The sequence below is a fragment of the Desmodus rotundus genome, chromosome 9 (assembly GCF_022682495.2).
Source record: "Desmodus rotundus isolate HL8 chromosome 9, HLdesRot8A.1, whole genome shotgun sequence".
NCBI lineage: Eukaryota > Metazoa > Chordata > Mammalia > Chiroptera > Phyllostomidae > Desmodus > Desmodus rotundus.
This window is the reverse complement of record NC_071395.1, coordinates 51,887,396-51,901,756: the sequence shown is the minus strand read 5'-3', so window position 1 is coordinate 51,901,756 and position 14,361 is coordinate 51,887,396. Positions and strand designations below refer to the sequence as shown.

The 14,361-nt window shown below is 41.0% G+C and overlaps 1 protein-coding gene across 3 annotated transcripts in view; it reads right to left on the bottom strand.

Moving 5' to 3' along the window:
- Positions 1-14,361, bottom strand: part of PPP3CC (protein phosphatase 3 catalytic subunit gamma) — an 86,157-nt gene that overhangs the window by 22,861 nt on the left and 48,935 nt on the right. For all 3 annotated transcript variants that reach the window (XM_053910578.2, XM_053910580.2, XM_053910579.2), the window contains exons 5-8: positions 10,266-10,411; positions 8,373-8,512; positions 3,135-3,212; positions 2,954-3,048 (exon numbers count right to left, since the gene is read on the bottom strand). In XM_053910578.2, coding sequence (XP_053766553.1) covers positions 2,954-3,048; positions 3,135-3,212; positions 8,373-8,512; positions 10,266-10,411 — 459 coding nt within the window. The remainder of the gene's footprint in view (positions 1-2,953; positions 3,049-3,134; positions 3,213-8,372; positions 8,513-10,265; positions 10,412-14,361) is intronic.

Below are 14,361 nucleotides of genomic sequence, written 5' to 3'. Positions count from 1 at the left end.
CTTATTATAGAACAGCCTAGTGCACTCACATTTAAGTTATTGAATGTCTAAAATGTACGCCATAGGTTATAAAGAAAAATACATGAACACAGAATGTCCAGCTCTTAAAAATCTAACATTGACTACAATGTACATGTTCCATTATTTTCGTGTACTGTGTATTTTATTTACGTTACATGAATATATAACTATTCAACAGTTCCCTCAATCTACACAGGAAAAGGGGTGGCAGGTAGGTCTCGACAGTGGATGATTAAAATTAGAGCTTAAACACTGCTCTGGGGTATGTTTCCAGTAGACACAAAAAACAGAAATGGAAATCTTGAAAAATCATGACTTAAGGGTCTTTCATATAACCAGGGGAACTAAGAAATACCTGTTGGTACCAATAATTCTACAGAATATTCAAGAAAGGACTGTTGCAGCAAAAGAAAGAGGAGTTGCCTCTTTCAAGAAAAGAGGTGCTTATATGGGAAACAACTACGTGCCACCAGAGATTATTTCAGGGGTCACATTTTCTGCCTTTTCTCTACAAAAATGCTTAAGAAAACTTCCAAGAGGAAGAAGAAGATTGTTTTAAGATAAAGCTACCAATCGTGTCAAAGCCAACAGAAAACTCAGGGGGAACGGACTGTGACCCCAAAGCTCACTGAAGGGATCATCAAGAACAAAACCACATGCATAAAGGACACATGGACAAAGCCAAATCGGGGAAGGATCCAGGGTGGGAGGTGGGGATGGCTGGGGTTGGAGGGGAGTGGTAGGGGGAAAATGGAGACAACTGTACTTTAACAACAATTTAAAAAATGTGAAAAATAAGTAAATAAAAAAGAACAAAACCAGATTAGAATGGGGCAAAAAGTGAGCTGGCGGTTAGCCAAGCAGCTATTGATTCAGGCAACATGGTTCATCTCAGCACATGATAATCCACTGGGCAGTCAGCACTGTTACTGGTAAGTTTAAAAAGGGAGCGAGGCGGGCGAGTCCTCACAGATACGAAGACTGGAACCACTAACGGTCCCTGAGGAAGTTTAGCCACATAAGCAGCGCACACCATTCGTAAGGGAGAAGACAAGAACAAAACCAACTAACGTACTGCACGTATTAGGGGGAAAAATAAGAAAAAATGGAATTAGGGAGAAGCAGAGCACTGTAGGACAGCTAAGACTCAGAAAAGGATGACAAGAGGGTAAAAAGAAAACATAAAGCTAGGAAAGAACTTAAATGAAAAAAAAAATGCTTTTTAAAAATGAACAGCAAGTCACTGAAGGGTACGCTGAGATGACTGATCCAAACCCGGTTTCAATGTGCTGTGCCATCCACAGCTCGCTTTAAGTAGAGTAAATAGTAGGGATACTGTGCACCTCTTTTAAACTTCTTTCCCCGACTGCGTATACAAGGTATGACTATAAAGTAATGAGACTTAAGAAACCACCAACTACAAACACACAGACCTTGTATATCAGATGATCATGGTCCTTCGATGCAATCGCACCAGGCACAATAATAGTAAAATGTTATCATATTATAGCAATTTACAGTTTGATGATTTTAATTTCCCTTTTATCATTCCAACCATCTTCAACAACCCCACATAACGGGCATTTTAAAGATGAACCGAGGCTCAGGGAAGTGCTGTTAAACGTGGAGTGAACTCAAATGCAAAGGGAAGTATCTCGTTAACTGTGAATTAAATGTTCAGGACTAGACTGGGACTTCTGACTGCTAGCTTAGTGTCCTTGTCCACACGCCTCGCTGCCTTACCGTGTATTTAACCCAAAGATGCTGTCATTACTCAGAACGTTTCTGGAACTCCTCTTCTGGAATTGCCTCCAGAGCCATTTTATAAGCAACACAAGGAAAACCAGTCTCATTACCTTATAATCATACCTTGTTTTTGACCCCAAGTGGCATCGGCTAGCTTGATCACTCACCTTATTTATCAGTCTTCACTCCGAATGACTTTTGGCTGTTCCAAAAATCAAATCCACCCTCAAAGGACGAAGGTTTCCCATCTTTGTGGATACTATCAAAAGACTGTGTCGCAGACTCTGAAGGCAATGCCAAAAGAGGAGTTCCAAAAACGTTCTGAACAATGGCAGCATTGTTGGAATAAGCGTAGAGCCTCCCAAGGCTAACTACTTAAAGGGACAATACTCACTTGGGTATATACGTTCTGGCATGTTTGTTTAAATGTTCTATTATTTTATAGTCATACTTTATAAACAACAAAACAGTTACAGAGGCATGAAATTTTCAGGTGAACCACTGTCCTGAAACAAAACTGAGGAACTATGCCTCATAAAAGTTAAATTAAAAAAAAAAAGACTCTGATTATAGGATAAAGTTTTATAACTTTGTAAGTTTTGCCCTGAAGGCATCTATATAGCTAATCTTCTTTTTCTATATGGGCAACTGAAGCTCAGGGAGATTGTGTGACTTCCTAAAGTCACAGTTAGTTTCTGGAAGGGTTTGGACTAAAATTAAGATTTTTTTCCACTTTTTGTATATTATTCATTCTACCTGTACCATTCTTCAACAAGAGCAACGACAGCTTAATAATTCACAAATATTAAAATACCAAATGATGATATTTTATTGAGGTATTATTAGAAATAAATTAAACTCACTTAAACCAATAATTTAAACTGATGGTTCTTACTTGAACCTGGAATACTTTATTCTTCTTGTATTTTGATTCAGTAGTATGAATGTACAAATCAGACCTATTAGGGCCATTATTTATATGCACCAACAGCCCTCTTAGGAGATGAAAACCACTCAGTAGCCTAAATTCTGAGTTTCTTGGCCTTTCTCTCAATTAAAACTTCTTTTTCCCTTATTTAAAATTTAATATATATAATATTAAAAATATCCATACACATACATATGGTTAAACAAGAGCTCACATTTACTCACAAATTCAAACTCAAATATCGCTGTACTCCTTTACCTTTATTGTTATAGACATCTAGGTAATTGGGGGCAGAGAAAATTGTAATGAGTGACGGGAAGCCTGTTGTCTGGCTCTTCCTGTACATTCGATACCTGGAAGAGAGGTAACAGCCCGTCTATCTTGATATCAAAGGCAAAAACTCTGCAGTGATATTTAGTACAGTTTTAATATAACTTACCCAGCATCTTGGGCTTCATGGGCTCTGATTATTGATAACAAATTATTATTCTGCAAAAATTCACAAACTGCAGGGTAACTGCAAAAGATAATTAGAATACATAAATTCAGAATGAAAACAACTGATACAGTTTAAAAGATTTTATTTATTTATTTATTTATTTTTAGAGAGAGAGGAAGGGAGGGAGCAAGAGAGGGAGAGAAACATCACTGTGTGGTTGCCTCTCGCACACCCGGCACCGGGGACCTGGCCCACAGCCCAGGCCTGTGCCCTGGCTGGGAATTGATCCAGTGACCCTTCAGTTCATAGGCCAGCATTCAATCCACTGAGCCACACCAGCCAGGGCAAAAACAACTGACTTTTAATAGGAGGAAGGGAATAACTTAGAATGGCATGAGTTGATTTTGTTTACAAATCACAGCTTTTACATACCTCTGAACTTTTATCAACAGCTTAGCAATCATCATTCGTTTTCCGTTTCACTAACATCCCTCACCCTATGCAGGTCACATGCAGACACTAGACCCCCCAGGACAGAAACGAGGCCTCCTCCTCTCAATTCTGTGTTTTAACCCGTAACAGTAACAGCATAGCACCAAACACTTTTCTTGCTATCTTGATGTCCTGATATTAAAAAAAGTAGCATGGCGATTTGTGTGTATGTGTGTATTTGCAGGTGCTAAAAACTGAATACGCAGTTTTCAAACTGTCAAACTGTTAGAAAAATTAAAGAACCCACTTAAAGCCTCACAGGTAATATCACCACCAACGTAACATTATGCGGTAACATTTTAGGCATAAATGCAAATATTATACCAACCTTATTCTAATGAAAGGTATGATACTGGCATCTACTCTTAACATATTATTTCCTACTATTATCTTTCTGAATGACAAATACCTGATAAGAAGAACTAGAGAATATAAATTATCCTGGAATTATCTAACTGTTAATTACTTAGTTTATGTTTAAATCTTTATCATTGTGCTCATTAGAAAACATTAACTTTGAAAAGACATAGATATAGAACCAAGATGGCGGCATAGGTAGACACACTGCGCCTCCTCGCACAACCAGAACCGACAGAGAATCGAACAGCAAGGGGGACCAACACCAAGGAAACAGAAAATAATCATTCATCCAGACTGGTAGGAGGGGCGGAGACGGCACTGGGGTGGAGAGGACTCGCGTGGCTGTGGCGGGACTGAGACTGGCGGAGTGTGGGACAAATGGCGCAGGCAGTCCGAGCACTAGCAGACCCTGCGGTCCCACATTTGCACAGATAAACCCAGAGGGCCGGACTCAGAGTGGCGGAGAGTGGGGCAGGCAGAGCGGCGGATAGCACATTGCGGCACCACATTCGCCCACAGATAAACCGGACGAACGGCGGGCAGAGAAGCAGACCGCTGCGCAACCCAGGGCTCCAGCTCGGGGAAATAAAGCCTCAAACCTCTGATTGAAAGCGCCCCTGGGGGTTGGGGCGGCAGGAGAGACTCCCAGCCTCACGGGAGAGGTTGTTGGAGAGACCCACAGGGGCCTAGAGTGTGCACGGGCCCACTTACTCGGGAACCAGCACCGGAGGGGCCCAGTTTGATTGTGGGTAGGGGAGTGAAAGACTGAGATCCGGAGGAGAGTGAAGCGGGCGCCATTGCTCCCTCTCGGCCCCGCCCCCACGTACAGCGTCACAGCGCAGCGACCAGCATTACCCCGCCCCGGTGAACACCTAAGGCTCCGCCCCTTAAAGTAACAGACGCGCCAAGACAAACAAACAAAAAAAATGGCCCAAATGACAGAACACTTCAAAGCTCCAGAAAAAATACAACTAAGTGACGAAGAGATAGCCAACCTATCGGATGCACAGTTCAAAGCACTGGTTATCAATATGCTCACAGACTTGGTTGAATCTATTCGGAAAACAGATGAAAAAATGAAGCCTATGCTAAGAGAAACAAAGGAAAATGTACAGGGAACCAATAGTGATGAGAAGGAAACTGGGACTCAAATCAATGGTATGGACCAGAAGGAAGAAACAAACATTCAACCAGAAAAGAATGAAGAAACAAGAACTTGGAAAAATGAGGAGAGGCTTAGGAACCTCCAGGACACCTTGAAACGTTCCAACATCCGAATTATAGGGGTGCCAGAAGGAGAAGAGGAAGAACAAAAAATTGAAAACTTATTTGAACAAAGAATGGAGAACTTCCCCGATCTGGCAAAGGAAATAGACTTCCGGGAAGTCCAGGAAGCTCAGAGAGTCCCAAAGAAGCTGGACCCAAGGAGGAACACAACAAGACACATCATAATTACATTACCCAAGATTAAACACAAGGACCTACGTCCAAGATTACTGTATCCAGCAAAGCTATCATTTAGAATGGAAGGGAGGATAAAGTGCTTCTCAGATAAGGTCAAGTTGAAGAGGCTCATCATCACCAAGCCCTTATTATATGAAATGTTAAAGGGAGTTACCTAAGAAAAAGATCAAAAATAGGAACAGTAAAAATGACAGCAAACTCACAGTTATTAACGACCACACATAAAACAAAAACGAGAGCAAACTAGGCAAACAACTAGAACATGAGGGTTGTCAATAAGGGAGTGGGAGGGGGAGAGGGGGGTAAAGGTACAGAGAATAAGTAGCATAGATGATAGGTGGAAAATAGACAGGGGGAGGGTAAAAATAGTGTAGGAAATGTAGAAGCCAAAGAACTTATAAGTATGACCCATGGACATGAACTATGGGGGGGGAATGTGGGAGGGAGGGGGGTGGGCAGGATGGAGTGGAGTGGGGGGGGAAATGGGACAACTGTAATAGCATAATCAATAAATATATTTAAAAAAAAAAAAAAGAAAAGAAAAGACATAGAATTAAACAACACAAAAGGGGATACAGCGAAACGCCTCTCTACGTCCTACGTCTATCCTTCCACTACCCTGGAGGCAGCCAATGCCCCGGTTCCTTGGAGTCCACTTTCCAAGATACTCTATTCGCCTTTAAGCAGGTACCCACACACACGCACACCCACCCCGGTTTTCAGAAGTATTATCAGATGGGACACATAGCTCTGTACTGTATCTTTTTTTCACTTTACATTAGTGAGTATTTCATACCAACATACAAAGGGTTTATTTTCTTTTTTCATTTTTAAAAAACAGCCTCACTGCATTGTCTGGTACATTCCATCGTTTGGATGTACCACAATTTATTTAACTGGTCTTCTATTGAACATTTAGGTTGTTTTAAATCTTTTATCTTAAATAATGTAGCAACAAATAACCTTGTTACAGACATGTTACCCCTGTGTAAGCAAGTGCAGCGACGCTACTTACTCGCAGCAGCTCTGCTGTGTAAAGGGGCTGCAAACACTGAATCAGGTGCGGTGAACACTGAAATACTGCACCGCTCCCAGGGCAATACAGGGTTAGGGTTGCGTGAGCCTCTGTTCACACTTTCATCAACCGATCAGTAAATAACTGTGTTTTATGTGTGTTTCTCAGTAAAGACACCTTGTTTAATATGTATCGTTGATTCGTGAACATGGAACTCACAGTCAACAACGCCATAGCTCATGCCCGGACCAAGCTTATAGAACACACAGGTATTTTCTCCACAAGGCACATCAGAGCCTTCTTGCTCTTAGGAACTCTAGACAGCACTTCAGTACTATGCTTGCCGCTGTTTTAAACAGCAAAATAACCAACAAAAAACGTGAAAAATGTTACATTAAATAGACCTCGGAAAGAAGACCTACTTACAGCTACGAGAGCTGAAACAGAGGGCAGAGCGACTCCTGTCCAACCTCAGCTGGGAACACACGGGGCTGACAGAGAGTTTTGGTCCCTCTGCACGCACACATGTCTGTGAGTGGCTGTGAAAGTGCTGTGAGCCCTGATATGGGGTTACAAATAAATCTTAGCAAGCAGGGAAACATGCAAGTTAGAATTTGTGAATGATGACGGTCAACTACATAGCCACAGGATCATGATTTAGAAATAGATCCTCTGGATCAAAGGCCATGGGCGTTTATAACAGAGAGATATTGCCAAGTTGACCTCCATAGAAATTGTACCAATTTTTACTGTGCTGACGATAAAGAAGTATTTTAAGCAATGTAAAGTAAAGTCAAATTTTGATGATTTCATCACATTAGTCACTACTAAAGTTGGCAGGAAAGAATAAAAAATGATTGCTAAACAATGTCAAAACTATGGTAAAAATGAGGCTTCTTACTGTTTGCATGTGGATTTCATTTAGTGAATGCATTACCTTAGGCAATTAACAGGTTTTTAGAAGACTAAATAAATGAATTATTTGTCATAATAAAATATTGGGATTAGAAAATTTAGACTTCAAACCTCCTTGTATGTCCCTGCTTTTGAGTGGCGAAGCACAGGAAAGCTGACATGTGAGATTTAAGACAACAGCCAACTTCCAGGAAATGTCCTGAGTTCACAACGTACTGTTCTTTTTATATCTTTGCCTATACCAGTAGTTCCAAAGGCTGGAGAGCTTAAAAAAAAACAATAACAGGATTGCCCTGTGTCAGACGTACTGAGTCGGAATGTCTCGGGGAAGAGCCAAGAAATCTTTTTTTGAAAAGTCTCCAGGTGATGTCTGGGAACAAATAATCTAGATCGTTTCGAGTGCGACAACACGCTGAAGCACTGCGAGACACTCTGCTCGGCCACGTCTGACTCACAAATATTTGTTAGAGCATAAGCCCTAGTAAATATGAAAAACAAAAGCAACAAACAGGAGTTTTCTGCCTTCTATTAATCAAATAGTTAAACATCAGGGGGTGGAGGAGACAAGGAAAAAAGAGAAAGAACTCATGGATGTGGGTAACAGTGTGGTGATTGCGGAGCGAGAGGGGTGGGTGGAGCTGGAAGAGGGTATAAGGGGGATAAATGGTAAAAGAAAAAATAAAAAAATAAACTATTAAAAAAAGTAAAAAATTAAAAAGAAATCCATATGCTACATAAATTCGAAATATAAACTACTTTAATTTGATTAAACATACTGCCATTTCCTTTCCCAAATGTATAACTTGCTCCTTAAGAAAGATTTTATTTATTTATTTTTATTAAGAAGGGAAGGGAGAGAGAGAGAAGGAGAGAAACATCGATATGAGAGGGAAACACTGAGTGGGTGCCTCTTGTACTCACCCTGACCGGACACCGAACCCACAACCCAGGATGTGCCCCGACTGGGAATCAAACCAGGCCCAACTGCTTACCTGTAAAAGTAAGAGCAGCCTCGGACAGTGTTGTGGGTATAGTGCTCCAAGGTCTTTTCACTGCCATAGTCCTCTGAGGGATCGGACCAAAGCAGGTCACACACCGGCCCAAAGGCTGGAGGTTCTTTAAACCTGTCTAACTAGAAAACAAGCAAAAGCCAAAAGAAGAAAAATCATGACAGCAAAAGAGCTTCTGAAAACTGGTATGGGGGAGGGGAAACCCTCCTACCCACAAGAATGTATCAGGAGAGAAGGCCACAGCCCCTAAAGGATTTTCCTGCAAGAAAATGAACATTTAACAAATTTAGATACATAATTTTTAGCATTTTTTATAATACAGGGTGGGGCAAAAGTAGGTTTACAGTTCATAGGAGAAATAATACAATACATAAGAAAACAAGAATAAACTGTTTTATGTACTCATCTGTAAACCTACTTTTTCCCTACCTTGCATTTTTTTAAAAAATAAATATCCTTGTTATCTAACCATTCTATAGAATGGTTACGTCCATTACGTAACCCATTACGTCCTAATCTTACAAGCAGTATATACAGTCACTTAATTCAAAAGGGAAATCAACCACTATACAGACACACTATTACTTAGGAAGACTGGGAGAAATTCATCTCAGCTGCCTGGGGGAAACGCTCCCGTGAGAGCGGGAAGGGCTTCACAGCGGCTCCGTCAGTTCACCTCATTGCAGTGCAGGTCTCTTCATCCTAAGGCACGCTGGTCTTATTTTGTACAGGGCTTTCATCCTTTCATGCAGTGGGAGCACTTCAGTCTAAATTAACTTTCGCTGTGCTTAAAGCATTAACAACAAAACAAAGAAACCCCACAGAACAAGCACCTAGAATAGCTGAGTGCCAAGAAGAGTACTTCTACTAAGTGGAATCAATTAGAAGTGAATCAATTACAATCGATTCAGAATTGTAAAATTCAAGACTTAATACGTAAAAGAAACGCTGGTTGTTTAAAAGACATAAAGTAGCCATAAAGGCTGTGCGTGTAGACACACCTCTTCCCCTGAGGAGAGTAACCAGTTTTATAAACAGAAAAGTCTCTAATGTTAGCACCTACACGAGAGAGGTGAGATACACAAAGGCAGATGAGTGACGACGGTAATGTGGAACAATGTAAGCGAAGAAACACGGGTCATCACGTCTCAATTCTGAAGACAGAATCCTGGGAATACCAGTCACCAGTCAGGAAGTGTAGCAGTTAAACTGCACCATCTAAAATGTCAGGGTCAAGGGGCTGCAGAGCTGGCAGAGTCTTCACACCATTCTGACTTCCTCATTTCAGAGACGCAGCTATGACTCTGAGGTTAAGCGGTTTGGTCGCACTTACACAATTAATGGCAAGACAGGGATTAGAACCCTTCCTCAGGCACTGCTACAAAGTTTAAAGTTCAAGGAATATACTCAAAAATGGTATGTTTCTAGTTGATACAAGCACAGATTTCATGAGAAATTACAGAAAACTTCTGGAACATATACAGGTGGCAAACACAAGGCCCATGGACCGAATCCAGCCCTCCACCTTGTTTTATCTGGCCCAGCACCTTGTTTCTGCCCGGCGGCAGCGCCGAGCTCCTTGCCCCTAGTTAAGGAGCAGTTACATTTATACAGTCCTGAAATTACATTCGGTCCTTTGAAGGCAACCACGAGGCTGATGTGGCCCCCCCGTGAAAATGAGTTTGACACCCCTGACTTAGGAGATTATTAACAGGAGTTATCTCCCAATACTGAAATCACAGGTGATTTCTACTTTCTTACTTCTGATCGTCTGTGTTTAAAAATTTTCAGCAGTAAAGATGTATTAGTTGACTGAAATAAAAAGCAAGAATACACACACACACACATCCATGAAAATAATGAAACATCACTTACTTTCCTAATGTCATCTAAACAAGTAATTTCAGGTGACATCCCTCCATGCACACACAGAAACTGCTGATTTAATAGGGCAGCAAGAGGAAGACAGTCAAATGTATCCATACATGCATCATACACCTGTTCTGAATATTTGATCCGACCTGTCAAAAAAGGAAAAACAGAGGAGGAAAAGCTGAAATTTATCAGAAATGAGAAAGGACATAGGCCAGAAGATGATTATGAAGTTATTTCAACGTCATTTACTTCAGGCAAATTTGAAAACACAATCACCTTTGTAAAGACATTTTTGAAAAGTTGTGGGTAAAGAGTAAACAAAACCCCTCTCATACTCTGAAGACAAGAGTGACCTTGGACTAACTTTCTAGCTCTGTTGCCCCGGAAACCTGATAAGGTGAATGTCAGCTGTGTTATTAGGCAATGCTGCTCATGGTAAAAGTTACACAATCAGCTGGCAGGAAGTTATAGCTTTGGGCTTCTCTGAGTGCCATGGCTCATTAGGTACGTCCCTTGCAGGGCTCTGGAAACTATGCCAGAAGAGTTTTACAAGGGATATTGTTGCTTGCAGTGCATGGGGCTTCCAAGCCAGGGTGGCTCCCTCGTGTGCCCAGTGTGGACATGTTTCCTTGTACCCAAACCATGACTTTAGAGGGGATGAGGGAAAGGGAGGTGAGGGCAGCAACCTCTGGACTGCCTGTGCACTCCTGTGGGGACAACGCCACTGAAAAGGATGCCTGGTACTGCCCTGCCTGGAGTCTCCTCCTAGGTAGATGGAGGTCAGGTATGGTCCATGGCAGTCTTATGAATCTGAGTATTTTGTTGGGTCTAAAAAGACCTCCTGGGAGTGCTGAAGATATATGAATGGAAACTGGAGTTTTCAAAGTCATCGACAAAATGTCAATCATCTTTTTGTTCATGACTTTTAAGGTCCTTAAGAAAATCATGCCGTGGGTCTATTTTGTGTAAAAACGTTCATCTTAATGAATTGTATTTTGATGTGGCTGTCATGTTGGGGCTACAGAACAAGGAAATGCTCCACTGGGCGGAGGTCGGGTCGCCATAGTTACAGAGAAAGAACAGCTCATGAAATCATAGGGAAACGGGAAAATGGCTCTAGTTTAAAGAGAAGGAATGTTTTCTTCCTCCTTGGCCTTGGATTTCAAAAAGCCAAGTTGTGACTGGAGGTGCACACTGGTGAAGGCCAGAGCCGTACAGACTGGCAGCCTGCGGAGCTGTGGGCACCTGGCCTCCCCCACGGCTCTGTGAAGACAAGACAGGGCCCACAGGGTCTACACAACAAAGCTATAGCTGGTGAGTCAGGTTACTGAGTTGGTGATTCTTCATGTTTATTTTCTTCTTGTAATTGCCAAACTTTTAGAAAACCAATGTTTAAGTAACCAGAGCCTGGTTTTGGCAAGGCTTTGGGGAATAAAGTGAAGGGTAATGGGTCCAATTTGGGCCAGAGTATAGTACATGGGTGGCAGGAATGACTGGAGAGAAATCCCTGAAGGGAATGGGTAAGCCACTGGGCCACATTGAGGTTGTAAGGCTTTCTGTCCTTGAATGAGAACATTCTCTTTATTGCATATGATGGGGTGACCAGGGTTTGAGGGCATTCAGGGAGTCTGCGGGCTCCTGGAGCAGCTTCCATAGCATCCTGTATTCCTATGGCAGCAGTTAGCTCATCTGTCTCACAGCACGTGCTGCCGCGGTTAGCACATGCAAGTTGGCATGAGCCACGCCGTGTGCATCTCTGCATCTCCTTGCAATTACATCCTGATATTCTGCTTTGCATTTGAACACTATAGATTTTGGTTATTTCAGAAGTATACCCAGAATTGGCCATAAAGTATGTTGGAGAAAAAAAAAAAATCAAACAAACAAAAACCCCATTTATCTGTGGCCAGTGATTGATTTTCTCCTGAAAATCCTTGTAGCCAGAGTTTTCTGTTGCCAACATCAATAAGGAAGTCCTTTGTAAGAGTCTTAAGATTACATATAGGCAAGGATTTAAATTACTTATTAATATGCTCCACAACACCACTTTTACGTGAATAAAATGCCTTTCAACCCTAAGGATGACTAAAAAAAAAATCCTTAGTCTACTTCCAAAAGAAGGCCAAATTTGGACAGTGATGGCAGGTAATACATTTTGTATAAAATAGCAAGTAACAAAGCAAATTAAGCAACACGAAGTTCATGTTACATTGACACATGACCAGGATAAATGATAAAGTGTTACCTTTTTTATATTCTTCAAGTACATGAACATGTATATAAGTACCAACATTTTTATTTTCTCACAGGCTGAGTTGAAGATGGTATCTATATTCTTCTTGGACTTAAGTATATTTTCTAGACAGATACATAGTATTTACATAGTATTATCTATCATTACATTACAAGTATTACTAAAATCTGTTGAAGCCTCACAGTGGGCTGTGCCACCTGTGAGCTAAGTGCTCAGCACCGCGTTGTGGCCGGGAGAAGGGGGTGTGGAACCTGAGCACCGGGATTTGAGCCGTGGTTCCGCACACTAACTAGTTATGGTGCTTCGGACAAATTACTTAACTCTCTGTGCCTTGATTTCCTCAAGTACAAAATGGGCATAATTATAATACCTATCTATATTATAAGGTTGCTGTGAGGATTAAAGGAATTCATAGATGTAAAACACTGAAAAATGTTTGCCACACAGTCGGTACTATGTAAGTTAACCAATAAAATTACCTTCCTTAATCCTCACGAAGCCTTGTGAAGTACATGTACTTACTATGTTCAGTAAATAGCCAAGGAAGTTGGGCTCACTTGCCCAAAGTTGCAAGCTACCAAGTGGCAGAACTGGAACATAAACCTATTCATGCTCTTTAAACTATGTAATACTCTTCCCAACCATTATTTTTAAAGTAAATATTTAATGGGAGAATCTAAAGTGGTAAAACATAGATAATTTCCAAAGGCTAACTGGGCTGACTCAAGCACTTCATTTTCATGACAGATGTTGAGGTCTATCCCATAAAACAATTATTTCTATGAGGGAAAAATGCACGTCACTCACAGGACCGCAGTAATACCAGCTGTAACTAGTATCAGTAACAACATTAACAAAATTTTCGACAACATTCTTTGAATGTAATTTTGAAGGTCAGCACTATTTGCAAGAAATCACAACCTATTCTAGCCATTGGTTCTATGTTTTGATTTTACTTGTTTTTACTAATTAAAAAATGTAATACATTTACATGGCTCAAAATTTAAAAGCTACAAAAGGGAATACAGTGCTTCCTACACCCTTCTCTGCATGCAACCAATATAACTAGTTTCCTGGTGTCTTTACACAGCTAGTCTATGCATACACACGCAGATATGTATACATGTTCTCTTCTAACAATATCCTTTTGTTTTTTACATACACGGCAGCATATACACACTGTTTTGCACTTGCTTTTTCTTTTAAATTATGCTGTTATAGTTGTACCAATTTTTCCCTTCCCCCCCCAGCCCAGCACCCCCCACTCCTTCAGGCAATCCCCACCCCTTTGTCCCTGTGCATGGGTTATGCGTACGTGGAAGTTCTTGACTCCTCCATTTCCTGTATGTGCTTTACATCCCCATGGCTATTCTGTGACTACCAATCTGTACTTCTTAACCCCCTCACCTCTTCACCCATTCCCCCCCACCCCCTCCCATTTGGCAACCATCGAAATGCTCTCAGTACCCATGATTCTGTCTCTCTTCTTCCTGTTTGCTTAGTTTGTTTTTTAGATTCAATTGTTGACAGATATGTATTTATTGCCATTTTATTATTCATAGTTTTGATATTCTTTTCTTCAACAAGTCTCTTTAATATTTCATATAATAATGGTTTGGTGATGATGAACTCATTTAGTTTTTTCTTGTCTGGGAAGCTCTTTATCTGCCCTTTGATTCTAAATGATAGCTCTGCTGGGTAGAGCAATCTTGGCTGTAGGTCCCTGCTTTTCATAACTTTGAGTATTTCTTGCCAATACCTTCTAGCCTGCAGTTTCTTTTGAGAAATCAGCTGACAAGTCTTATGGGAACTCCCCTGTAGGTAACTGCTTTTAACATTCTC